The sequence below is a fragment of the Coenobita brevimanus genome, chromosome 21 (assembly GCF_032717465.1).
Source record: "Coenobita brevimanus isolate Jiangsu-jjx chromosome 21, ASM3271746v2, whole genome shotgun sequence".
NCBI classification, from domain to species: Eukaryota; Metazoa; Arthropoda; class Malacostraca; order Decapoda; family Coenobitidae; genus Coenobita; species Coenobita brevimanus.
Window position 1 is genome coordinate 7,155,629 of NC_136974.1, and position 27,415 is coordinate 7,183,043.

Genomic DNA, 27,415 nt, shown 5'->3' on the forward strand with positions numbered 1-27,415 from the left:
ACATATAACTCTTTCTTCCGCCTCTCAACCTCTTCCACGCCCCTATTCCTCATCCATTCATTGTATGCTTTCTTCTTTTGTGCCACAGCCAGACTAAATTCTTATATATCGGAAAATGTCTGATAAAGCCGGAAGCAGTCCGGACTGTCTGACCACTTCAGGTATGTTCACCACAGTAAGGTAAATAAAAGACATATTTATCACTGTATAGTACAGTATTATTATATATACCATACCATTTTATTAATGTAGTGAAGTTATAACACAGTACAGTACTGCAGTGTAGTCGAAACAGTTTAAAAACCGTTCATGAGATCCGGACTAATGCCTAATATATCGGAAAAAGTCTGGGTTAGCAGGGGGAAGTCTGGATGTCGCTTTTATCGGAATTTCACGTTTTTCGGAATGGCTTGGGCCCCAATTAGTCCATTATAGTGAGGTCATACTGTAATAATAATTATAATAATAACAATGATAATAATAAGACAGTAATACATTGATGTATGATACCCCTAGATGCGATACCCTGGCTTAGCGATGGGGGTACAAATACCACCATGCCCTGTAAGACTATGACCGTGCCCTGGCTTAACGATAGGCCCTCTGATGCCACGTCCACAGGTGATAGGCCGAAGTTTCGAATTGCGCACGTTCCCGAGGCCAGCTGAGGCCGCCCACCTCCCAGGATGCGCAGAAACACTCGCACAGGCCCCACAGCCATTGATCACCCTGCACTCACCCATATTTTTCTTCTCACACCGGCCATCTCAAAGTAAGGAACTCTCTTACACTTGCCCACCACACATCGTGTTGCATCACCAACGTTATGCAAGCCGCTATCATAGCTCATCATAACTGAGTACAAGCAGTGGCGTGAGCAGAGCAGTGATACTAAATGTGTGTGGAGTGCGATATTGTGTGTTTTTTGGCCTAAATAAGTGTGTTCATAACTGGTGAAGATGCTGCACGTGGTGGTGCTAGTGGAGGCCCTAGTCTGGGTGGTAAGCGGCCTGCTTGTGTTGGTCATGGTGATGTTCCCACAAAGTGTGTGCGTAAACCTGTGTCTCTAAAAGTCAAGCTAGATACTCTTAAGTGTCATGAAAAAAGCAAGGGTGCATGTGCTATCGCCTAGGCTCTCCACCTCGCCCAGTCAACTGTCTCCACCATCAAGAAGAACAAGGAGGCCCTTAAGGCTGCTGCTGGGGAGGTTGCAACCTTATCCGCCTCATGTATCATCCGCCAGAGAACACCTGCGATGGAGAAGCTGGAGCAGATGCTACGCACGTGGGTGGAGGATCAGAACTGGAGGAAGGCACCCATGAGACAGGCAATTACTATATTTGCACCAAGGCTCTCTCGCCATGGGAGGAAATCAGTGTGAGGCAGGATCTTGATGCTAGCGAGACCTTCGAGATTAGCCATGGGTGGTTTGGTTCAAGAGGTGAGCTAATCTTCACCATGTAAAGATGTACAGTGAGGCAGCGAATGCAGATACGGTGGCGGCGGCAGCATTTCCTGACAAACTGAAATACATCATTGTGGAGGGTGACTACAGTGTGAAGCAGATCTTGAATTTTGATGAGACTGGGCTCTTTTCGAAGAGAATGTCCTCCAAGGCATATCTTGCAGCAGAGGAAAAGTCTACGCCAGGGTTCAAGATCTCGAAGGACCAGCTGACACTCCTGCTGGGGGCCAACACTGAGGGCGACCCCAGGTTGAAGCCGCTCCTTATCTACCACTGTCAGAACCCCAGGGCTGTGGTGGGGTATGTTAAAGAAAACTTTGGGGTGATTTGGAAGTCGAGCAAGAAGGCCTGGCTGACTTCCGATATCTGTTCATCATATTTCCACTCATACCTCTCTTGTGTCCTGAAGAGGTATGCCTCCAAGAAGAATTGGGCGAACAGATATCTCGTGGTGGTAGACAGCGCACCTAGCCACCCTCCTGCGATGAAGGAATGGGCAGGTAACACTGAAGTGGTGTTCCTGCCCCCCAACACCACGTTGTTGTTGCAACCCATGGACCAAGGGATGGTCACTGCGGTCAAAGCGTTTTACCTCCTCCTCACTGTGCAGCAGTTGGTGAGGGCCTGTGACAGTGATGATAGGACAACACTGCATCCGTTCTGGAAAGACAACAATATACACCATGCCATAGAGAACATTTCTTCAGCGTGGCATGAAGTTAGCCAGCCCACGATGAATGGTGTGTGGCAGAAGCTGTAGCCAGAGTGCATGCCCTTCTTCACCGGCTTCCCTGAGGGCGTGGAAGCTCCGCTGGTACATCATGTGCGGCAGGACATAGTTGAAGTATTGCATGAGACAGGCTTCAGGGAGGTCGACGAGGAGGACGTGGAGGAGGTTCCTGAAAGCCACAGGGAGGAACTCAGCAATGAGGAGCAGTGCAGTACTCCCAAGGTGGATGGAAAGCTGATGACAGGGAGAGCTGGAGCTCCTGTCTTACCAGCCCTCGGGACTAGTTCCTAACCATCCACCTTTCCTGAACTTTTTCAGTGTTTCAGTAACACAGAGAGTAGGCCAGCATGCCCTCCAATACAAGTTTCTCTAACTATCTACACCAGACTATGTGCGCACTACATAGTACACTTCCTTTTCAAAATTAAAAAAGGAAAATGGTGTCTAATAACCAATTCTTGGAGTCCCCATGGCGGGGGGAGGGGGGATCAGAAATGCACACACCATCCGTCCCTCTCCCTGTGACAACTTAATGAGCTGCCTGGAACCACTGTCTGACACTTCTTAATTTCTGTAACACTCGTGGCCAGTCCTCTAACTTTCATCCTGTTGAGCACCACCTCTCCTCCTTACCTTCTCTACTAAACTGAGACTTAGCTGTCTGAGACAACTGATCGGAAACTTGTTTCTGTATCCTCCTACATTCTTTGTACTCATTTCAAAGCCAAAGGTGGCTGTTTTGTATGTGTACATGACTTATCTTGCTTTCATGTTCCTGAACTTGGTTCTTCAGAATTCTCTACTCTTTGGCTTTGGCTTTCCTGTCATTCTCTGACTAAATATACCTGTGTTGTTTACTTATCCCCTAATTCTACAATGAAAAATTCTTAGACTATCTTACTTCTGTGATGGAACATAAACTGTCAATTTCTCCTTTCTATGAAATCTCCATTCTAGGAGATTTCAGTGTTCACCACAGCTTCTGGCTCTCCTCACCTTTCACTGATCCACCTGGTGAACAAGCGTGCATCTTTCCTATCCTTAATGACTTAGAGCAGCTTCTGCGTACAATGATAATCTTTTCTCTCCGTTGGGCTCCTCCGATCGCAACCTTATTACCTTAACCTGTCCCGTCGCTCCAGTACGGCCTGGAGAAATATTGATTGTAGCACTTTGGAGCTGCTGATAGGGAGGCCTTCATGCAGTACTTCTTTGATTTTCCTTGGAATGATTATTGCTTTCATGGCCGGGAGCCATCTGAGTGTGCCTGCGCATTACAGAGGTTATTCTCATGGGCATAGAAGCATACATTCCCTTCTCATATCCTTTGACTAATGCAAGAAAGCCTTGGTTTAATCATGCTTGTTCTAATGCTGTCCACAATGAGGAGAGGGCCTATAAAAGGTACCAGAGCCAACCCACCCCTGAATCACATCTTTTTTATGTTTCTGCTCAGAACCATGCTAAGTCTGTTCTTCGCTCTTCTGAAAATAATTTCATCCGTAATAAATGCTATCAACTCTCCAACTCGAATATTTCCCACTTCTTCTGGCACCTTGCCAAAAACCTTTCTAACAACTTTACTTCATCATCCATCCCTCCTCTTTTCTACTCTGATGGCTCTGTAGCTATTTCTTCTACTGATAAAGCGGATCTCTTCGCTCAGGCTTTCTCCTCCAATTCCACCCTAGACAATTCCGGTGCTTTTCCTCCATCACTTCCCCCCTCTGACTTCCTCGTGGCTGACATTAAAATTTCTTCAGCAGAAATATTTTTTGCCATCACAGGCCTCAATACTAACAAGGCATGTGGGCCTGTGGAGTCCCTCCCGTTGTCCTCAAGAACTGTTCTTCTGTGCCTACACCCTGTCTAGGTAAACTATTTCACCTTTGTCTGTCAACTTGTACCTTTCCTTCTTGCTGGAAGTTTGCCCTCATTCAGCCAGTTTCAAAGAAAGGTGACCATTCCCAACCCTCTAACTATTGCCCAATTGCTTTAACATCCTGTGTTTCTAAAGTTTTTGAGTCATATCTTAACAGAAAAATTTTAAAGCATCTTTTCAATCGTAACCTTCTTTCTGATCGTTAGTATGGGGTCCGTCAGGGACGTTCCACTGGCGATCTTCTCACCTACCTTTACGACTCCTGGTCATCATCCTTTCGGGACTTCAGCAAAAGCTTTGCCATTGCACTTGACATGTCAAAGGCTTTCAGTCGAGTCTGGCATAAATCTTTACTTTCCAAACTGCCCTCTTACGGTTTCTATCCTTCTATCCGTGCCTTCATCTATAACTTCCTTGCTGGTCATTCTATAGCCTCTGTTTTAGATGGCCATCATTCTTCTCCTAGATCTATCAATAGCGGTGTTCCTCAGGGCTTTGTCCTATCACCAACTCTCTTCCTTTTATTCATCAGTGACCTTCTAAGCTGTACATCTAACCTTGTCCACTCATACGCTGATGATTCCACCCTTCACCTTTCCATTCTGTTCTCGCAACGTCCATCTCAGCAGTTACTTCAACAAATAAGGGATGAGGCTGTGGCGCACCTAATGTCTGATTTGGCTTGTATCTCTGACTGGGGTAAATATAATCTTGTTTTTAATGCATCAAAGACTCAGTTCTTACACCTGTCAACCCGAGGAAATTTTACACATGAGTACCCACTAATATTTAATGATATCCACCTTAAGCCTGTATCATCCTTGAATATGCTTGGTGTTTCATTCACTCGGGACTTATCTTGGAATGATCATATTGCATCTCTTGTAAAATCAGCTTCCAAGAGATTAGGTGTGCTTAGCTGACTCCATGCCTTTTTTACCCTTGCACAGTTGTTGACTTTATACGTGGGTTTTATTTGCCCCTGTGTAGAGTACAACTCTCATGTGTGGGGAGGCTTCCCACATACAGCTCTTCTCAATAGGGTTGAGTCAAAGGCTTTTCGTCTTATTAACTCTTTTCCTCTTACTGGCTCTCTTCAACCTCTGTCTCTTCGCCACACTGTTGCATCTTTATCTCTTTTCTGTTGCTGCTCCAACAGTCACTGCTTCTCTGAACTATCTGCTTGCATCCTTCCACCTCTACAACGGGTGAGTAACACCCATCTGACAACAAACTCTCATCCCTTTTCTATCCAACTCTTTAATGCAAGAGTTAACCATGACTTTAGTCCATCATTTATGCAACACATCAACTCTGGAACTGTCTCCCTCTGTCTGTACGTATTTCCTACTTCCCGTGATCTCCAGTCTTTCATATGCAGTGTGTTCAGGCATCTCGAAATGAACGGATCTTGAATTTGGCTCTGTTTTGTATTGTTTTTGTTTTTTCTTGTAAGGAACAGTTTGCGGACACCTGGCCTTTGGTTCCTTCTTCCTTGGAAAAAAAAAAAAAAAAAAATAATAAAATAGAGATTCAGCGGGCACGCCAGAAGGCACTGGAGGAGGAGGTCGTCCCAGAAGCGCGAACCCTGAATATAACAATTCTGAGGGAGATGCTGACCAAACTGGCTGAAATCATTTTGCTGAGGCATTCACTCGACCCTCTCCCAGGATGAAGCAGGGACACAGCTAATCAACTGGAGGAGGGGATGAAGGTGAACATGGTGATGCTGGAGGAAAAGAAGAGGGCGGCCAGTCTGACTGCAATCTCTGCCTTCTTCAAACAGGCCCTCACCACGCCAGGAAGCCAGAAAGGATCTCCCCAGCCCTTGACAAGCGGAGCATCTCCCCAGTCTTCAACCAGCAGAGCATCTCCCCAACCTTCAACCAGCAGAGTATCTCCCGCACCATCGACCAGCAGAGAAACACTCAGGGTCTCCTTCCACTGAGGACGTGCTCGGCCTCAGTGCTGAACCTAGCCTCCAGCTGATCTCTGTCTCCCGTGTCACCTGTGTCTCCACTAAGGCACTCCACCACTACATTGCTGCCCTTCTCGCCCCAGCCTCCATCTCCCTCGCCACTTCAGCCACTGTCCCTGTCTCCCCCGCAACAATGTGAGCCACTGCATCTGACTCCATCGCCTCGTTACTGGTCATCGCAGCTGTCTTCCTCACCATCTCCTCTGTCATCGTATCGCACTCCATCGCCACCCCCAGAGCCAGTGTATCAGTCTTCCGCTACGATCACCTCACCTCGCCAGGCACCCACCCCAACCCTTCCCTGGAGATGGAGGTTTGAGGGCTTTGAGAGGGATGAGTGAGTGGTAGGTAGTGCCACATGTCCCCTAGCCTCGGGGGGGATAGCAAGGATGATGACCGGGACCGGACATGGACTTACAAGAAGTAAGTTGTGAGAGTTGCATATTTTCTAACCTATTCCTTATGATCTTCAGGCTTTATTTGTTGGTTTCAGTGACTTATTTATGGGTGTTAGGATTAGGTTAGCTTCCTTGGCAGCTGTTAGGCCATTTAGATTGGCTTTAAACTTGTTTTGCGCTCATTTGGGTGGGTTTTGTGCTTGGTATGGAGGGAATCCCAAGGCTGGTTAACGCTTCACATTACATGTTAAAAGTACCTCGATATACAATACCCCGCCTAACGATGGGGTTTTACTTAACCCAGTTACATCGTTAAACCAGTGTATGTCTGTAATCTATCTATCTATCTATCTGTTGCCAGATGCCTTAATCCTGTAAGAGGTGGCCACAAACAAATCACCTCCATGTTGCCCTGTCCCCTGCAATTTCACTACCCTGTTCCCAGCTCACACCCTCCTCTGTCATATACCTCTCCATTCCATCCCTCCATGTCATCCTTGGCCTCCCCCTCCCTCTCCCCCCCTTCACCTCACTCACATACACTTTCTTTGTCAATTTCTTGCTCTCCATCCTCTCCACATGTCCAAACCACTTCAGTGTGTTTCTGCTAACATGTCCTATCACATCCACATCCACGCCACAATGCTCCTTCACATTTTTATTTGTCAGTCTGTCTCTCCATGTGACTCCATATGCTTCTCTTAAATAATTCATTTCCACTGCTCTCGCTCTTGACTTCTGTCCTTCCAACAAGGTCCAAGCTTCACATCCACATGTTAGAATTGGTATCACAGAACTGTCTTGTTGTAACTTTTTCACTTCCATGCTCACTTCCCTGTTTCTTATCACTGCTTTAAATGAACCAGCTACCTTCCTTGTTGTACCCTTTCAAGCACTTCACCCTCTGAACTTCCATCCTTACTCATCACACTACCCAGGTACTTAAAGCACTCACATTTTCCATTTCCTCCGTATCCAGCCTTACTGTACATTTACTGACTTCATTTCTCTTGAAGACCATAACTTTACTCTTTCCTGCATTCATCTTTAGATTCTGTTTCATACACACTCTCCCAAACTCATCCACCAAACCTTGCATCTCTCCTTTGTCTTCACTTAACAAAACAGCATCATCTGCAAACAACTGTACAGGGAGTTTCCAAATGCTGCCCCCTCTCATTATGGTCACTGCAACATCCTCTGCCTTACCTTCTATCTATTTTATAACCACATCCATATATAGATTGAACATCCATGGGGACATTTTTTTTTTTTTCTCAACCTTTTTACCCTTATGGAACCCTTGAAATAATTTTCATGTCTCAGGGGCCCCTTACATAAGAAGTACTATATATCATTATTAATATCTTTCTTTCTCATGTATAAACTTAAAGTTCATAACAAGAACACAATATATTTTTTCTGATAAGCAGTTTAAGCAAAAAAGAACTTAGCCTATGTTTATCTGAAGTTTATTGACAATGCAAAAAAATTAATAAATAAATAAAAAATAAATAACTGAAATCAAACTTCTTGTTCAAGAGACCTCATACGGAGCTTTTCATTCACACACAAACATAAACATAAATAACCAATATCATATATAACACTTATAACCAGAAGGAAAACATAATAACTACTAGTACTACTACAATAGCTTGATAAAACTTAAACAAATAAAACAGAAGCAAATTAAGGCAAACAGAAGAACTAACCTTGGAAACGAGAGAGAGAGAGAGAGAGAGAGAGAGAGAGCACACACACAAACTTCCCATAAACTAACAAAATCATAAACATACTTAAGCTGCTAAAATTCATATAAAATCCCCAAATGATGGGTAACATTTACTAAATAATGTGGGTGAATGAGGGACTGTACCAGCACTCCAGGAAGTACATTCGGGACTGATGGAGACCGTGCATGTGTCCTGTACTCGAGTGAGTCACTTGATGATAAACTTGTATAGTAAAATTACAAATATGAAATTAAACACAAAAATGATTAAGAAATGCATTTACATATGATTAGCCTATTTATCACTATTTTTCTGGGAACCCCTAGTGACCTCTCGCAGAACCCTAGGGTTCTAGGGAACCCCGGTTGAGAAACGCTGTTAGATGTACGGCTTAGAAAGTCATTGATGAATAAAAGGAAGAGAGTTGGCGATAGGACAGAGCCCTGAGGAACACCACTGTTGATAGATCTAGGAGAAGAACGATGGCCGTCTACAACAGCAGCCATAGAACGACCAGAAAGGAAGCTAGAGATGAAGGCACAGATAGTAGGATAGAAACCATAAAAAGGCAGTTTGGAAATTAAAGATATATGCCAGACTCAACTGAAAGCCTTTGAGATGTCAAGTGCAATGGCAAAGCTTTCGTCAAAGTCCCGAAAGGAGGATGACCAGGAGTTTGAAAGGTAGGTGAGAAGATTGCAAGTGGAGCGTCCCTGATGGAACCCATACCGACGATCAGAAAGAGGGTTGTGATCGGAAAGATGCTTTAAAATTTTTATATTAAGAATTAACTTGAAAGCTTTTGAGATACAGGATGTTAAAGCAATTGGACGATTGTTAGAGGGTTGGGAATTGTCACCTTTCTTTGAAACTGGCTGAATGAGAGCAAACTTCCAGCAAGGAGAAAAGGTACAAGTTGACAGACAAAGACGAAAGAGTTTATCTAGGCAGGGTGTAAGCACAGAAGCACAGTTCTTGAGGGCTACAGGAGGGACTCCATCTGTGTTTCAATCCAACCTTGAAATAAGAAAAGTCACTCAGTTCCCTGTCCATATGCACTGCAGCCTTAGCACCCTCATACATACTCTTCACTGCATTCAACACCTTCCATTTACTCCATATATTCTTAATAATTTCCACAATCCATGCCAATCCACTGTGTCATATGCTTTCTCCTAATCCATGATGGCCACATACAACTTGTTTCCCTTCTCTAGAAACTTTTCCACTAAATGATAATAATAGATAATAATAATAATAAATAGTAGACCTGGATTTTTCATTGAAGTGGTATACTGTGAATCTCTTTTACAATGCGATGACTAATATCTTCAGACTTTTTTTTTTAAAATATATGATAGCATTTTCATGGTATCACATTTTCGCTTATACAGTACCTAAGTTTCAAAGCAAGCCTGAGGACAGTAAATCACCCATGGGGATGAGGGTGGGTTCATGGAATGTGGGAAGTTTGAGGGGAAGAGCAGGGGAAGTCGTTGAGGCATTCCGTAGGAGGTGGGTGGATGTGGCGTGTTTGCAGGAAGTCCGGTACAGGGGTGGATCAGCCAGAAAGATTGTTGGGAAGGACTGTTGCTATAAGTTGTTTTGGCAGGGGGGGACAGACGGATATGGGGGTGTTGGTGTGATGGTTGCGGAGAGATGGGTGGAATATGTTATGAATGTTTTGAGAGTAAGTGATAGGATATTGGTAGTGAAAATTCTGTTGGGAAGAAAGATAGCTGCGATTATATCGGCATATGCTCCACAGGCAGCATTGGATGAATCAGAGAAAGATAGATTTTGGGATGATTTAATACATGTAGTGGGTGGTATGCGGGATGATGAGATAGTGATTTTGGGAGGGGACTTAAATGGTCATGTAGGTGAAGCAGCACAAGGTTATGAAGGAGTGCATGGGGGATGTGCATATGGTCTAAGGAATGCAGAAGGGGAAAGGATACTCGAGTTTGGGGAGGCAATGGACATGATTGTGTGCAACACATACTTTAGGAAAAGAGACAGTAGGTTAATTACGTATGAGTCTGGAGGAAATAGCAGTCAGATAGATTATTTTCTGGTTAGGAGGGCCGATAGGAGGTTAGTGAGGGATGTTAAAGTTATAGGAAGTGAGGAGTGTGTGCAGCAGCACAAACTATTGATTTGTGATATGGTGCTTAAAGAACAAGTGATGAACAAGAGGACTTATGTACCTAGGAGGAAAATATGGAAGCCGAAAAACCAAGTAGTAAAGGATGCCTTCTATAGCGAGTTGAGGAGACTGGTGGCTGAACAGGGAGCTGTAGACAGAGGCGTTAATGAACAGCACAGAGCCCTCAAGAACAATTTCTTGAGAGCTACTGATGTAACATGCGGCTGGACAAGAGGACCACCAAGACATAAAGTAACTTGGTGGTGGGATGAGGGTGTAAAAGCTGCAATTAAGGAGAAAAGAAGGCTTTTCCGGGAATGGAAGAAGGGTGGTAGCAAAGAGGAATATTTGGCTGCCAAGCGTAGGGCTAGAAGAGAGGTATACAGGGCAGAGTCTGAGTCACAGAGACAATTACTTGATAACCTAAATCATGGGGAAAAGAAAAATATATTTAGGGTGGCAGGTCAGGTGAAGAGGGATAATCGGGATATCATAGGTGAGCAGTGTGTGAAGAATGATGAAGGAAGGATAGTGGTGAACAGTGAAGATATTAAAGATGCATGGAGAGAGCATTATAACCGGTTGTTGAATGAGGAGTTTGACTGGGACAGGGAAGGTTTGGAGCCAGCAGATCCAGTGTCTGGCCCTTGGCCTTTGATTGATACTGCTACTGTGAGTGAGGCAATAGGCAAGATGAGGGTGGGGAAGGCAGCAGGTTTGTCTGGGTTGACTGCCGAAATGTTGAAGGCCTCAGGCGATATAGGGGTGAGTTTAGTCACTGACCTGATAAATAAGATTATTTATGAGTGTGTTGTCCCAGATGATTGGCTGAAGAGTGTAATTGTAAATGTGTATAAGGGGAAGGGTGATGCCCTAGAAAGAGGAAATTATAGAGGTATAAAGCTTTTAGATCAGGTAATGAAGGTAATGGAGAGAGTTTTAGAAGGTATGATTAGAGAAAGAGTGAATATTGATGAGATGCAGTTTGGGTTTATGCCAGGTAGGGGGACCACTGATGCCATATTCATTGTTCGACAGCTTCAGGAAAAATATATTGGTAGGAGAAGGGATCTTTATTTTGTTTTTGTTGATTTGGAAAAGGCCTTTGACAGAGTCCCTAGAGAGGTGGTGAAGTGGGCAATGAGAAAGCTTGGCTTGGAGGAGTGGCTGGTTAGGGTGGTTATGGCCATGTATTTGGGTGCTCACACCCAGGTGAGAGAGAATGGAGATTTGAGTGACGAGTTTTCCATGAATGTTGGTGTGCATCAGGGGTCAGTCTTGAGTCCCATGTTGTTTATCATGGTACTTGAAGCCCTTTCACGTGACTTTAGAAACGGACTCCCGTGGGAGTTGTTGTATGCTGATGATTTGGTGTTGATTGCAGAGAATGAAAGGGAGGCGGAGGAAATGTTTAGGAAATGGAGAGATGGTATGGGGCAAAAGGGTTTAAGAGTAAATGCAGATAAAACAAAAGTGATGATATCTAGGGATGGTGGCGGTACTGTCAAAGACGAGGGAGAGTGGCCATGTGCAGTTTGCCACAAGGGCGTGGGAAGTACAGTAACCCCTCCAATATCCGGATCAATAGAGCCATCGGTAGGTTCGGTTATTGGTTTCGTCCGGATATTGGGCCCCAGCTTATGGACTTGTACTTATGGACCCTAACTCAGAGAAACACCTATACAACTCCCTCCGGACATGCATAGCACCTATTTAACGCCCAAATCACACCAATAAGGCACATAAATGACTGAAATAAATGCAAAAGAAACATAAAATGAGGGTTTAGAAGTATGTTCATACATTAATAAACATTCTGGTACTTATGGACCCTAACCTAGCCTAACTCTGAAAAACACATTCCTACTGCACATGCATGAGGTAAGTATAGTATGGAAAAAAGTACAGTATGAAACATTCTGGTAAGTATAGTATGGAAAAAAGTACAATATGAAACATTCTGGCTACTTACAGCAAGTCCCTGGCCACCTCGATGAATAACCGCCTCCTCTCGGACTCTGACAGTAAGAACGATTTCCTGAAGCACTTGCAGTACACTCTTCCTGAAGTCTTGCACTGAACTTAGTCAATAACACACACAAGTCCGTTCTCTTCACAGTGTTCACTTTAGTCCAAATAATGTTCCAGTTAACTTTAGTGTTGCACATAAACTTTTCCCAATCTTTTCAATTTCTAAAGCCAAAACAAAGAAGGTTAGTTACGTTAAATTTCTTTTCCATTGAGTCTTTTCTCTCAGCTTTAAATCCTTAACACAACACACCGTTTTTTTCACTGCACAACACTGAAAATTCCCGTGTGGTCTAGTGGAGAAGTTCTTGCTGTTTATTCACTGTCAGAGTCCGAGAGTATCACTGGCAGGCGACCAAGGGGTGCATCGGTGGGTCGTGGTGATGGCGTACCGACTACAGAAGACTCTGAAGAAAGCCGCAAACTCACATCGAGCGGTGACTCCATTGTAGCTGATGTGCTGGGCTGTGGCTCGGAGCATGAGGGCCTGTCTTGGGGAGGCAATGGAGTGGAACCAGGGCTTGGCACAGCGGGGGTCACAGGCCTGAAAAAACTGTCAATCGTTGACTGACGCAAGGACCGACGATTCTGGCGATTGATGATGCGCTGCCGGAAAGCACGCACTTCCTCCACGAGTCCCAAGGGCCCCATCTCCCTGTTGCAGTCCGGGTGTTCCAGGTAGTCTAGGACGAACTCTAGATGTTCCCGGAGTGCGCTCAGCTTGGGGATGGTTGGAGTAGTGTCCTGCTGTGAGGAGTCCGCATCATCATCGCCTTCGTCGTCGGAATCTTCAAGTTCGGGACTGACACCAGCAACCGAAGACGCAATCTCGATATCAGACAACGTCTGATACCCAGGATCGCCCTCGTCGTTGTCCAACCACTCACGAACATCGTCCACATCAACATCGTCGCCGTGCGTACGTAGCCGTGCATGGAAGTCATCCACGTCAAACCCTAGAAAATCGTACTCCACATCTGTTCCGAGAAGCAGACGAGACCAACCATTTTCAAGAGTTTTCACAGGGACTTCCTTCCATGCACTAGCCCAGTTGTACAGCGCAGACTTGATGTTGTAGCGGCGAAGGTTTTCCAAAGTCCGCTTGCCTCGAGTGTCACGTCCTTCCCTGCACTCGTCCTCATCCTCGAGAACAACCATCACCTCGTCCAGGAACTTCCGACGGTACAGGCGCTTTGTTGCCACAATCACTCCTTGGTCCATGGGTTGAATGAGAGCAGTCGTATTAGGTGGCAGAAACATGCACCTAATACGGCCATTCTCAGCAACCAAGTCCTTGTCGCACGGGTGGGCAGGTGCATTGTTGAGGAGAAGGAGAGCCTTTACCTGGTCGCGAGGAATTCCCAGTGTCTTCGTCTAGTACTGGATGACCTTCTTGACGAAGTGACGGTGAAACCAGTCTTTGAAAATCACAGCTGTGAACCATGCTTTCAAAGAATGGTACCATACGACATGAAGGACATCCATCACCCCACGAAGGCACCGAGGCTGCTTTGCACGGCCAACAATAACGGGCTTAAGCCGGTGCATGCCGTTAGCACTGGCACAACACAAAGCAGATATCCGTTCCTTAGAAAGCTTGCGGCCAGGTACACGCTTCTCCGTCTCATCGGCTAGAGTGTTCGTTGGCACCGAGCGATAGAATAGGCCAGTTTTGTCTGTGTTATAGACTTGACCGAGAGTGAGGCCCTCCCTGTCGATCAAGCCTTTCACCTTGTGCCGAAACTCGTCAACTCCATCCTCGTTAGCGTCCAATGCTTCGCCATGTGCTTTACGGTTAGTAAGGCCATGTCGCAACTTGAACGCGAAGAGCCAACCCTCGGATGCCTTGAAGTCTAGGGCGTCGTGAAGCCTTGCAAACTTCTCAGCAGCAGCCTTCAGCTCCGTTCCACATACCATCACACCAGCTGCACGTTGCTGTCGGTACCAGATCAACGTGGATCGGTCGATTTCTGCAAACTTGGGGGTAAACATAACCTTCCTTTCCACGTTGCGTTTGCTTCTCGACGAGAAGTCAGCCGTGTACTGCATGAGTTTGTCTCGGGAACGCTTGATATCGAACAAAGTCGACCGGGCCAGGTTAAACTCGCGGAGAATGCGTGAAGAAGACCAACCCGCATCAACTTTCTCCAATATCTCCGTTTCTTCTCCAGAGTCAACACCACTCTCTTCCTTTTCTCAGGAGGCGGGGCCATCATCACACACACTAAGAGGAGGGCAGAGAGCAGCAGGAGGCCTTGCAGCAAGTACGGCACCACCACAAAAGCGAGCACGTGGGCAGCCATTGCGAAGAGCGTAGGTCCAGTCGCGGTGAAAGACAGGCGGGAAGTGGGGAGGATGTAGCGGCGCTCTATCGGACGTCGGAGGAATGACGAACCAAAACAATGCTCTCACGCGGTGCGCGCGGCAAGTTCAAATTACGGATGGCAAAAAAATCGTTTTTTTTTTTTTTTTTTTTTTTTTTTTTTTTTTTTTTTTTTTTTTTTTTTTTTTTTGGACCATTATGGGAATGTTTGATCCCAGGACGATAAGGTTCGGTTAGTGGGGATGTTCGGTTATTGGGCATCCGGATATTAGAGTGATTACTGTAATTCCATCTTGTGCGGTGTGTGTGATAAATGGGTGCATAAGAGATGTAGTGGTATCAGAGGTAGACTGCGAGATAATGCTGATTTTATGTATAAGGTGTGCCGGGGTGAGCAGGTGGAGATTGTCAGACGTGAAAGGATTGAACTTGCTGGTGAATCTCTTGAGTGTGTGGAAGAGTTTTGTTATTTGAGAGACATGTTGTGTGCTGGAGGTGGGGCTGGAGCTAGCTCTGTGGCTAGGGTGAGAAGTGGTTGGAAGAAGTTCAGGGAGCTCTTGCCTATCCTGACGTTGAGAGGGCTTTCCCTACGTGCTAAGGGGTCTTTATATGCAGCATGTGTTAGGAGTGTAATGCTGTATGGCAGTGAGACCTGGGCAGTGAAGGAGGAAGATATTCGCTGGCTCAGACGTACAGAAATGACAATGATTAGGTGGATGTGCAGTGCGTCCCTGTGTCCAAGGCCTGGAGGGGCTGGGTTTGCAATGGAAGAGTTGAGAGGTAGGATGGGACTAGAGTGTATTGGTGTTGTGATGAGGAGAGGTAGATTGAGGTGGTTTGGACATGTGGAGAGGATGGGGGATGATAATTGGGTGAGGAAGGCGAGAAGTGTTAATATTGGGGGTGGGGTTATGAGGGGTAGATCGAGAAAGACATGGGACGAAGTCATTAAGTATGACCTTAGGGTTAAGGGACTGAACAGGGAGGCTGCAATGGATCGTGCAGCGTGGAGAGCCGCCATTAGGTGACCAAGGCCGACACATGCAAGCATGTTGGAGCCTTTAAAAATGAAACGAAACGAAACAGTACGTTCATTATATCTTATACGAAGCCTCACCAGTAAATGTAGGATCGCTGTTTAGTAATCTCTCATTTACCTGTCTTTGCAATATCTGGCCCAACGCAGTATGTGGCACTTTTTGCTGAGTTTTATTAAACAACATCTGGCAAAATTTGGCAAAATCCAGCCCAGAAGCGGGACGCAATTGGCAATCCTATGCATTTTCTGGTGGCAAGGCATGTCCTCCAGCTCAGAAATGGGACCCAGCTGGTGTGTGGGAAAACCCTGCAATCTACCAGCCAATCACAGTGTGTTGCGGTAGTGGCCCACCCGGCACACCGAGCCTACCATTGCTTTCTGATTCTCTTGCGCGGATACTGTATAGTGAAGGTGTATTTGTATGCTCTGCATTTGCGACCCACACGGTGGCCAACCCCTAATGCTGTGACTTAGTCTGTGGGCTCCTATGCCTCGCTCGTTGCTGTAGTGCTGTGACTAATGTTGTGTCCCCTCAGTGCTTCTGCCCTAGTGCTCTGACTACAGTACAGTCAGGACGGAAATGTGCATTGTGAATTTGTGACCCACATTGTGCCTACCCTGAGTGCTGTGACTTTGCCTGTGGCCCCACATGCCCCGCTCATTGCTGTAATGCTGTGACTAACCTTGTGGCCTCTCAGTGCTCCGTGCCCTAATGCTCTGACTACTGTACTCTAGTTCTGTGTGTGTGTGTGTGTGTGTTTGTGTTTATGTTTACCTAGTTGTGATATACAGAGCGACTTGGAGGCGTTTTGTCTGCGACCACCCTTTGCGGGATTAGGGCGTCGGGCTATAGATAGGTAGATAGATAGATAGATATACAGGAAATGAGCTGCGCTCGTGGGGTCCCATCTCTTTAACTCGATAAGTCAAATTTTGCTTTGAACCTGTTTAAGTTTTTAGACTGGACGATCTCTGTCCAGGCTATTCCCCTGGTCTATGCATGTATAAGGAAAGCTATATTTCTTGATATCCTTCAAGCAACTTTGCTTTTTCAGTTTCATTCCATGTCCTCTTGTTACTCTCCCATCCCATACAAACTGATCTTTTCTGTCAACTTTATCTACTCCCATCATGGCCTTGAACCACAATCATGTCGCCCCTCTCTCTCCATTCTTCTAGCCCCTTAACCGTGGGGCATCACTTTCGTGACGCTTGGGAGCAAGGGATGATACCGCGGGGTGTCACTTTTGCGATTCTGTGTTATTTTGAATTCGCCTGGGCTTTCAAGTGGTGGCTTGTATCATCTATCAGTACTGCCAATGTCCAACACTAGTCAGCACTCCTAATCTCATCTGTACTCCCATCCATTGTTGACAGTTTAGCCATTTCTCCCCGTTCTTGACTCCCCTCCTTACCTCCCCTCCATTACCCTCTCCTCTCGCCTGCCCGGCCATGCTACGCTAAGTAAATATTCCCTGGAATTTTCCACTGATTTCATCCATTGAAATAAGCCCTATGCCCTATTCTTATACCAAATAATATATACAAAAAAGAAATAAGGTAAGTGATAGTGCCATACACCTGGAATTGGCTAATTATCACCTGACAACACTTCACGTGCACTCGTTCACTAATTTTCGCTGTTTATTTCCCCTTGAAATATGCAATATAATCTATTCTTGTAATAAAAATATATATAAGAAAGGAAGGGAGAAGCTTAAGTAATATTTACATTCACCTGGAACTACACAAATTTATTATGTATTGTCTAGATTTCCTGCCAATCATTTCATAGCTTATATATTAGCACTCCCCCTAGGCAGACCACCACACTGTATTCAGTTTACTGTCGTCTTTCAAGGTTAAAGCACGTCGAATTTGCGCTAAGTGACTTCTGTGGAACGTGAACTGGCTAACTTGTCAATGAAAATGATAGAGAGTGACTACGATCTTTCTGGTGAGTAAAACAGTGCAAGTGGAAATGTAAATAATGCGTAAATAATGTGTAAACAGCAAGTGAAAGTAATGAATGTAAGTATAAGTGAACAGTGGAAAATAGTTTTATAAGTTACTGCAAGTGACAGTGCATAACACAGTGTAAATAAAATAGAAATGTAAATAATGTAAATAAAATAGAGAATGTAAATAAAAATGTAAACGAGTAGTAATATAAGAATACGAGTATATATACTAGGAGTAATGAAAGTGAAAGTTTCACTCTAGCATGTATGAATACTATGAGTTATGAAAGTGGAGGTGAAAGTAACAGATTCACTCTCAACGCTAGTATACAGGACGAGAAAGTGAATGCTACTTATTTTACTGGAAGAGAAATTGAATGCCTACAGTGACAATAAACTACTGTTACTGAAGGAAACTTAGGGATAAAGACTGTAGATATATATAAGTGTTATATAGTAATAGAAATATAAAGTGTGAGTGATTTTATGAATAATAAATGACAGAACACCAGCGGCGAACGATCGCAAGTGGGAAGGTCATACGCGCTCGTAATTTTCATTGCTTTCACAGCGTTTTTTTTTTTTGGAGTATGGATTCCAACCTATTTGAGAATCATAGAATAGTGTTTCTAGTGATTATATCAGGCTGTGGTAATCATAGTACGGGTTGTCGGGAAGTGTAAAGTGGAGACTTCATTACCCAACTTCAGAGGTCTCTACAAGTCCTACGGTACTCGACGAAGGCTCAACAAACATACCAGGAGAAAGCTGAAGGTATGTGCCATAGGCATATGTAATTTTGATATTGTAGGACTAATAACTGATTTTTGGCAAATATTTTTAGAGAGTCTGTTGGAGCGCGAATATGCCCGCGAGACACACAAGTCAAAGCAAAACAAGCCCGTGGTTTAGGGGCTAGGGAAGGCAGATCCAGCTTTTCCAGCCTTTTTCCTTACGACAGACCTGCCAGGCTGGGGACCGTCTTGGTTGCTCTGTTCTTTGTATTCTCTCAATCTTGTTTATATCTTTCTTTTTGTGTGGAGACCATACTACTGCTGCATATTCCAACCTGGGTGGCTCATGGCCACTATCAATTTTTTCATCATCTCCCTAACTATCTTGTCAATGTGTTTTTCCGATGGCAAAATATCCTTGACCAGCACTCCCAAATCTTTCTCTTCTCTTGCTTTTGTGATTGGTTCATTACCCATCATATAATTCAGTGATGGCCTCGTGGTACTTTTACTCATTTCCAATATTTTACATTTTTTTTTTTGCGTTAAATTTCATTTCCCACATCTGGCTTAAATCACCAGTCCTATCCAGGTCTTCCTGTAGCATTTTACAGTCTTCCTCAGCGTCTGCTCTCCTCAAGATCTTTGCATCATCAGCAAACAGACTTACATAACTGTTCATTTCATCTACCATGTTGTTTACGTAAATCAGGAACATTACTGGTGCTAACACCGAGCCCTGTGGGACTCCACTTGTTACTTCCCTCCATCCAGACATCTTGCAATTTATTACTGTCCTCATTTGTTGGTCTCTCAAGAAGTCACTCATCCACTCCTAGAGGTTTCCTTTCAGTCGTCCTATTTGCTCCAATTTCCACATTAGTCACTTCTGGCGTACCTTGTCAAAAGCTCTCTCCAAAACACAAAATCAACCCAGCTGTCTCTCTGCTGTAGCATGTCAATCGCTCTTGAGTAAAAGCTCAGCAAGTTGGAAACACACGACCTTCCATGTCTGAATCCAAACTGACTTTCAGCCAAAATGTTCATCTCCTTCAGATATTTCATCCATCTGTCTTTCAGAATTCTCTCGCACAATTGTGCAACTACGCTGGCCAAGGACACTTCTCTGTAATTCAGGGGTTCTTCTTTGTTTCCTCCCTTATAAATTGGTACCACATTGGCCCTCTTCCATTCCCGGGACACTTTCCCTTCTTCCAGTGAACACACAATTAAACCGTGAATTGTATCTGCCAGTTGTTCTCTACATTCTTTCAGTACCCAAGTGGAGATTCCATCGGTTCGTGGGGCTTTCCTTCCATCTTGAATTTCCAGTAATTTATACACTTCCTGCACTTCCAGTTTTATATCTTTTATTATTATATTTCTAGTCATACCCTCCCTCTCCACAAAATCCCTTTCTTAAGTGAAAACCAATTGGAAACATTTGTTCATTGTTTCAAGTTGCATTGCCGCATCTTTATAGACCTCTCCTTCTACTTTCTGTTTGGTGAGGCCTTCCTTTTGTTTCAGTTTCCCATTAACGGATCTGTAAAACAATTTGGGTTCTTCCTTACATTTGTCAATTATACCTTTTTCAAAGTTCCTTTCTTTCTCTCTACGTATTCTCGTATAATCATTTCTAGTTCTTCTATATTCCTCCTTTGTTCTGTTATTACCTCTCTTTCTCCAGTTGTTCCATGCCATGTCCCTCTCCTTTTTTGCTGTCATACATCTTTGGTTAAACGAATCCTTCTTCCTGATTTCTTTCCCACTTACTGTAAAACGCCATAACTCCGGACGGCGTCCAAACTTCGGACATTTCGCAAAAAAATGTAATAATTCAAGTTTATTGGAAGAGAGTGCGATATTTGCAAAAAATAATGATGTGGGTAGGTAGGGTAATCCTCTAAGACTATTATGTATTAATCCTATTAAACTAGCTTGAATATGTGTGGGTGAAAAAAATTCGTGAATCCATTGGAAAAAAAATAACTGAATTTTCTTACCCTGCAAAACTTTGTTCACACAGAACAAACAGTTTCAATTGTAAAAAAGTGAACAGTACGATTATATGTAGAAAAGTGCTGTAAGTACTGGGAAGTAAACTGTTTCAAAATATATGCATGGATAATCTTGCTATGCCTGCTTTAATGAATACTTCTTTATTTTGCAGAAAAAATTCCTAACTTCGGACAGACAAATTATTTGAGCCAAATAAAGTCCAAACTTCGGACAGACAATAATATTAATGGTAAAGTGATGCTAATTATATGAACAGAAAAACATGGCTAAAACAGCGAAATCTCCTATAAAGAGGAAAAGAGCCTACACAAGTAAAGTGTCCAAAAGTGCCCTGGAAAAGGCTAAAGATGACATAAATAACAAGAACATGAGTGTGCGCAAAGCAGCTGAAAAATATAAATTAAAAAAGAGCACATTACATGATTACCTGATACAAAAACATTGCAAACAAGTGGGACGTAATACTTCATTGAGCCATGATGAAGAGTTACTGGTGTGTCAGAGAATCCTCACATTGGCAGAATGGGGATTCCCACTCGACAATTTGGACTTGAGGATGTTAGTGAAAGCATATTTAGACAAACGAGGGGTTGTTGTGTCACGATTCAGTAACAATGTACCTGGTGTTAAATGGGCCCATTCCTTCTTCAAGCGCCACAAACAAACCCTTAGTAGACGATTGTCCCAGAATATAAAGACTGACAGAGCCAGAGTGACAAGAGCCATGCTAGCCTAGTTCTACAGTAACCTGAAAACATCACTAGAAGGTGTGCCTCCAGAGAACATAATAAATTTTGATGAGACCAATCTTACTGATGATCCAGGTAAAAAGAAAGTCATAGTGAGGCAGGGCACTAAATATCCAGAGAGAATCATGAACTCAGCAAAATCCTCAATATCTATTATGTTCTCTGGAACATGTCAGGTTTCTCAAACACGTTCAGGGTACACCTCACACATTTGTATACCCAATGGTTGATGACAGCAGTGACATAGACAAAGAGGATATACTGAAGGTGTTACCAGAACCAACACTTGACCGAAAGCAAAGGATGATTTTTGATGTAGATGTGAGCCTTTGGCCTAAGTAATGATAATAATTTTGATATAGATCTGTAAGATACCATAGTCAGTACTACCAGTACCAAAGTTATTGCCAATAAGGTGCCTTAACCAGTAATGAGGTTTATTTTAAAGAAAAAAGTGATACTATATATTTAGTTACAGTATTTTATACTGGTAGTTAAGGAATAGTTTTTTGTACTGATGTACTACAGTTAATATGTTCCATGGTGCCTTCATAACATGTGCCAGTGTGTGCGTGTGTCTGTTGATTTGTGTGTGTGTGTGTGTGTGTGTGTGTGTGTGTGTGTGTGTGTGTGTGTGTGTGTGTGTGTGTGTCTTTAGAACCTGTAAGAAATGTTCAACATCATATTATGTTATTTCGGTATGCATTTGTTGAGTCAATGAGGTAGATACTTGATAATTAAGTGAAGTTTTGTTTAGGAAAATGAGGACAGTTCCTCTTACAGTTTTGGGTATATGCAGTGCATTTTTGTTTTATTTTTTCATCTCAAAAAGTTCGTGAATAGTTCTTAGTTCTATTTACGGCCAGAATACCTCACTACAATGTGATATGATGCAATTTAATGTGATATGAAATTACGAGCTCCATAAAGAAGATATTTTGGGATACTTCTCTATATACAGTGCTCGTCAGAAGTATTCAGCGTTGTCCGCCGGGCGCGCAATACTTATGGCCCAAAAAGAATCACCCATTTCTGGGGGTAAGAATTGAGCCACAAGTTTGAGCTCCGAGCATGACGTCACGGTAGCCTCAGGCCTTCTGACGCGCTGGTTGGTTCCCGCCTCAGTCGCCCACGGGCTGCCTGAGAGAGAGGAACTCCGCCGAGTGTCCCTCTCAAATTGCGCCATTTTTTACCGAGTGTCCCGCAGTGTTTTGGCCTTCAAAACTTTGTTATGGCACCTACCCGTGAACTATCGAGTGAAATCATATCCCAGATCATTGCTCTAAAGGAGGCAGGCCACCAGACAAAGGAAATTAGTGAATTGGTTGGTGTGGCACGATCGACAGTGCGTCGTTGGTGTGCGCGGTTTCGGGAGGAAAACAGTGGTGAAGTTCCCACAAAGAAACCGAGGTCTGGTAGGCCTAGGAAAACTTCCCCAAGGTCTGTTAATGTTTTAAAACGTGCAGTGGAGTTTAATCCTTGTGTGAGTGCAAGGAAAATTAAGGAGAGCAACCCGGAAGTGTTTGGTGAGGTGTCAGTGAGAACAGTGTCTCGTAGGGTGCATGAGCTTGGTTACACAAGTCACAGGCCTGTGAAAAAGCCTCTTCTCTCTAGCAGCCAGAGAATTCGTAGGCTTGCCTTTGCTAATAAATATCTAAATTGGGGTGAGGAGCAATGGTTCTCAGTGTTGTGGTCTGATGAGGCAACGTTTAGTGTTACCTGTAACAGAGGAGCATGCAAAGGTAGTGACCCACTTGACCCACGGTATGTAGAAAGCACAGTTAAACATCCTGATTCACTCATGGTATGGGGTTGTTTTTCAGGGAAGGGTTTGGGGAAGCTTGTTGTACTTCCCAAGAACCTCAGAGTGAATCAGGATGTTTACCTGGAGCTTCTGTGTGATCATTTACCAGACTCCTTCGAGCTAACAGGTGCACGAGTGTTTCAGCAGGACGGTGCACCTGCTCACAAGGCCAAATCGGTCACCAATTGGCTTCGTGACTGCGAGGTATCATTCATGACAGACTGGCCAGGAAATAGCCCAGACCTCAACCCGATTGAAAACCTCTGGTACCTCGTAAAGAAGAGTCTCCAAGGGAAGGACGTGAGCTCTCTGCCTAAGCTGGAAGCCGCCATTCGTGACTCCTGGGACAAAATACCCCTCCAGCACCTCAGGAGCCTCGCCCTTTCACTTCCAAGACGTCTCAGGTCCGTGAAGAAACGTAAAGGCTACCCTCCGAAGCACTAAACGTAAATAAAATGCATTATTTATATGTTTTTTCAATGTTGAAAGGTTTGTTTCTCAGCAGGGACGCAGGGCGCCCCATACTTCTGACGAGCACTGTATATGTATAACTCTGGTCACGAGTGCCCAATATTTTTTTTTACATTTTTTAAAAACTTCTCAAGTGTCCGAAGTTTGGCCAGTGTGTCCAGAGATAGATCCCATTAACCATTCTCATGTTTAAAGGGTAAATACATGGATGTCCGAAGTTTGGAAGAGCTGTCTGAAGTAAGGAAATTTGTTCCTAACTTCGGACACTTGAAAATGAAAAAAAAAAAGCACAAGTTTAGCTTGGCTAACTATTTTAAATATATGGATTTAGTAGGTACTCTCCCTGGCTACCACATGACACCAACAGGAATAAAATTGCACCATTCTACAAGGAGTTATTCATTAAAACACACAAAAAATGTCCGAAGTTATGGCGTTTTACGGTACGTCAGAACTAGAATGACTGCTGAGGACAGGTTTGCTGTGCCTTGGCACTGCTTCATGTTCTCTGTGTTTAACATTTCCTTAAGGTGTTTTCTTCATCTGCTCACTTTTTCTCCCTTTTTCATTATGAGTGTACCATTTTTATCTTTCACTGCTTTACTAACTCCTTTATCGCCCTATCTAACTCCCTTTACCTCCTTCCGGAACATTATATCACATTCCTTCCACTTTACAAATTCCTTCCGAATTCCTCATCCATCTACTTCTTGCACTCTCTCACTGATTTTTTCACTTATTGTTTCCTGTCTATAATTCTCTCTTCCATCTCTGAACTTCCTCCATGCCTTTGCTTGCCATCCACTCACTATACTCTTTCTTCTTTTGTGCCATAGCTTGTCTCACCTCTCTATTCCACTATGCTATTCCTTGCACCCCCTTTCGTCTTCTTTTCACTCTCCATGCACCACCTCACATGCTGCATGGATTTCTTCTGTGAATGATGATGATGATGATGATGATGATGATGATTGATGATGATGATGATGATAATCAGGAAGTTATGGCTTGTGTGCATTGTAAGTGATCTTTCTCTCAACAGGTCCATTCTTCCTAATCTGGAGTGTTCAGAATTCAGTGGCTTGGGCGTATCATTCCACACAGGCACTGCCCCTCACCACCATCCTGCTCCTCTTCCTTGTTTGGCTGTGTGGTAAGTCATAGCATATCCTACTGTACAGTCTCATTGTTGCATTTTTTTTTATGTACTCTAATGATATTTTCACATTTTCCGTTGCAAATTTTTTTGAGAGATTCAGTCCTTGCCTTTCACTTTGATATTATGTGGTTGTTTGGTCAGATTTTATATTCTTCGATTTCAGGTGGTCTTATGAATTTCAAGTGAAAGCAGTAATGAAGTTTCTTCGTACTGAACTTTAACCCTAATGGGTGGGCGATGTTACATATGTCCATGAGTGAGAAGGTGGGCGTCGTTATGTAATGTCCAGCCATTTTCAGTCGTAATTTATCGGTGAAATTGGGTGATAAGGCATTCATGTCACCTACTGTCCTGCCCTCTACCCACCCAAGCCTTGAAACAAGTAAAATAGAATATACTTACAGAAGTTGTAGTGTTATAATTGTTCAAGAAAAATAGAATATGATTATGTACGTACATTTTGTTGTTATAAGTGTTGAAGTAAAATAGAAAATACATACATAAGTTTTTGAAGCCAATGAACAGTGTAAAGAATGCATAAATGATAAATTTAGTGTTCAGTGGTGAAGTATTAGAAAATGAGTGTAGAGTTTGCTAGCCTAGCCTCAGGAGCACCTGGTGATAGGTTGCCTGCCTGCGCTTTTTCCTCACTCCTCCCCTCCTCCTCCCACAGCCAGCTGAGACATATTACCACATAAGAAATACCTCTTACCTTTGTTTTTTTAATCCATTTTCAACGGTTTATGCATGTTTATGCTTATTCCCTGATACTTTATTTTTCCAAAAATATAGTGCCCCACACAGTCGTATAATTGACGAGTCGCCTGCCCAAAAGGGGTTAAAGACTTCTCTTTTTAACCACTCTTCATACTATGCTGCCATAGTACAGTCAGGCTTCATTATATGACAGTTTGGTATGCATTACAACGATAGAAAAAGTTGCTGGAGTCTTTATAAATGATACAATATGATAATTGTGATGTCTGTGTACAACAGTCCCTTCTGGATGTTGTGCCATATGCATACCGACAGTCAGATGTTTGATCCAAGATGGTCACCCAGGATTTGCCAGTGCAGAAGCCCCATTTTAAGCCTATGTCCACTCAGCCTCCTTCGTGCCGTCACTTTAAAGACCCCATCTTGCTACTCCTCTAGCTTGCGTGTTCTGCAGGTTTGATCATCTCCCTTGTGTTCCCTGTGTTACATCCTGTGTTACATAACAGTCCCACCCATGCAGGGCCATCAGAACACCATCAGTATCGCCATATAACAGTACAAGTACACAGCAAATAGTGCAGTGTGCAATATTAAGTGGAGTGAGAACTTTTTGTGTGTGTAAATATTGAAAGCTGTGACTTGGAAGTCATGTCTGATGCTACTCCCAGTGTAAAGCGTGGTGCTACTGATCGCACCAGGGGCAAGCGTAAAAGGGTAAGGCATAGCTATTCTCATCATTTTTTTTTCATTCATCATCCAGTCCTATGTTGCCCTATGAGAAGCGTAGGAGCCCGGGGCTAGGCAAGTTGGGCCTGACATTTAAGATGAGAGTGACCAGCCTCACTCATCCCTGAGTGGCATTACGTGAACAATAAACCCCAACCATCCCTTGGATATAAACCTGCACCGGCTCAATCCGATTGGAGCGCCATAATTACCCACTAAACCACCAGGCACCTTAATTTGGTTATATGGTTACCACCCAGGGTAGTAAATGGTTTCCTGGTGTACAGGAAACTATTTGGCTTGTCACTCAGTGTAGAGTCACCCACAGGCAGAAGGAAGAGGAAAGAATGAAGGAAAGAAAGACAGAAGAGGGAGTATAAAGTCACCCAAATGCAGAAGGGAAAGGAAAGAATGAAGGAAAGAAAGACAGAAGAGGATGGAAGGAAAGAAGGATGAAGGAGAGGAAAGGTCAGACACCTGACAGCAGCACTACATCAAGTGAGTGGATGGTGAGCGCCCCCACCTACCACAAATAGCTATTCTCTTGATGTGATAATGGACATTGATAAGTACCATAAGGAGGGGCATGAGGGGAGCAAGATCAGCAAGGCCCTTAACCCCTAAAGTCCTATGACTGACAATCGTCGGTTTCTGAAGTTGGTACGTGAAGTCCTTTGGCTGATGATCGTAGAGTGGTTACAGAAAACTGGAGAGCCATAACCCTGACTCTTTTATGATGTAAATAGTACCTAGCCAATGGAAACTAAGAGACGAGGTGGTTGGAAGCATGGTCCGGCCCTCTCCTTGGGTGTGGGGAGGGACCAACCCCACCCCATCTCTCCACCTCTGCCCCATTGGATCCTGCCCTCTGTGTCCTCTCTCACCCAAACTACCCCCCATATCCCCTCTAGACCATATTGAGTGTGTGTGGCAGACATAATCCCTCCCTTCCCCTGCCTCCTGATGCCCCCCCCCCCACACCCTTCACTTCCCTATTCCTTTATTTCCCAAGGACATCCCATTCTTGCTCATAGTGAGGAGTGACTTTTTTTTCTTTTTAATTCATGACAGTCGATTGTGTAATAGCCATTAGATATATGAGAGCGAAACATACATTTTTTGGTGCGTAAAATCAAGCTCTTCAAATCTATAAAACCAAAATTTACATTGGTTCTTTTTTTTTTCTCTCTCTCTCTCTCTATAAGCAAGTGGTAACAATTGGTATTATTGACATTCTTTGACAGTCGATATTGGGGTAACCATTAGTCACATGAGAATGAAATATGTATTTTCAGGTGTTTAAACTCAAGCTCTTGAAATCTGTAAGAAAAAATTTTACCCTGG

At 43.8% G+C, this 27,415-nt stretch overlaps 1 protein-coding gene across 1 annotated transcript in view; it reads left to right on the forward strand.

The window, feature by feature from the left end:
- LOC145392190 (transmembrane 9 superfamily member 1-like) overlaps nucleotides 1–27,415 on the forward strand; it is a 538,883-nt gene that overhangs the window by 263,353 nt on the left and 248,115 nt on the right. The window contains exon 9 of the mRNA XM_080266639.1: nucleotides 24,512–24,622. Within this exon, the coding sequence (XP_080122765.1) occupies nucleotides 24,512–24,622 (111 nt within the window). The remainder of the gene's footprint in view (nucleotides 1–24,511; nucleotides 24,623–27,415) is intronic.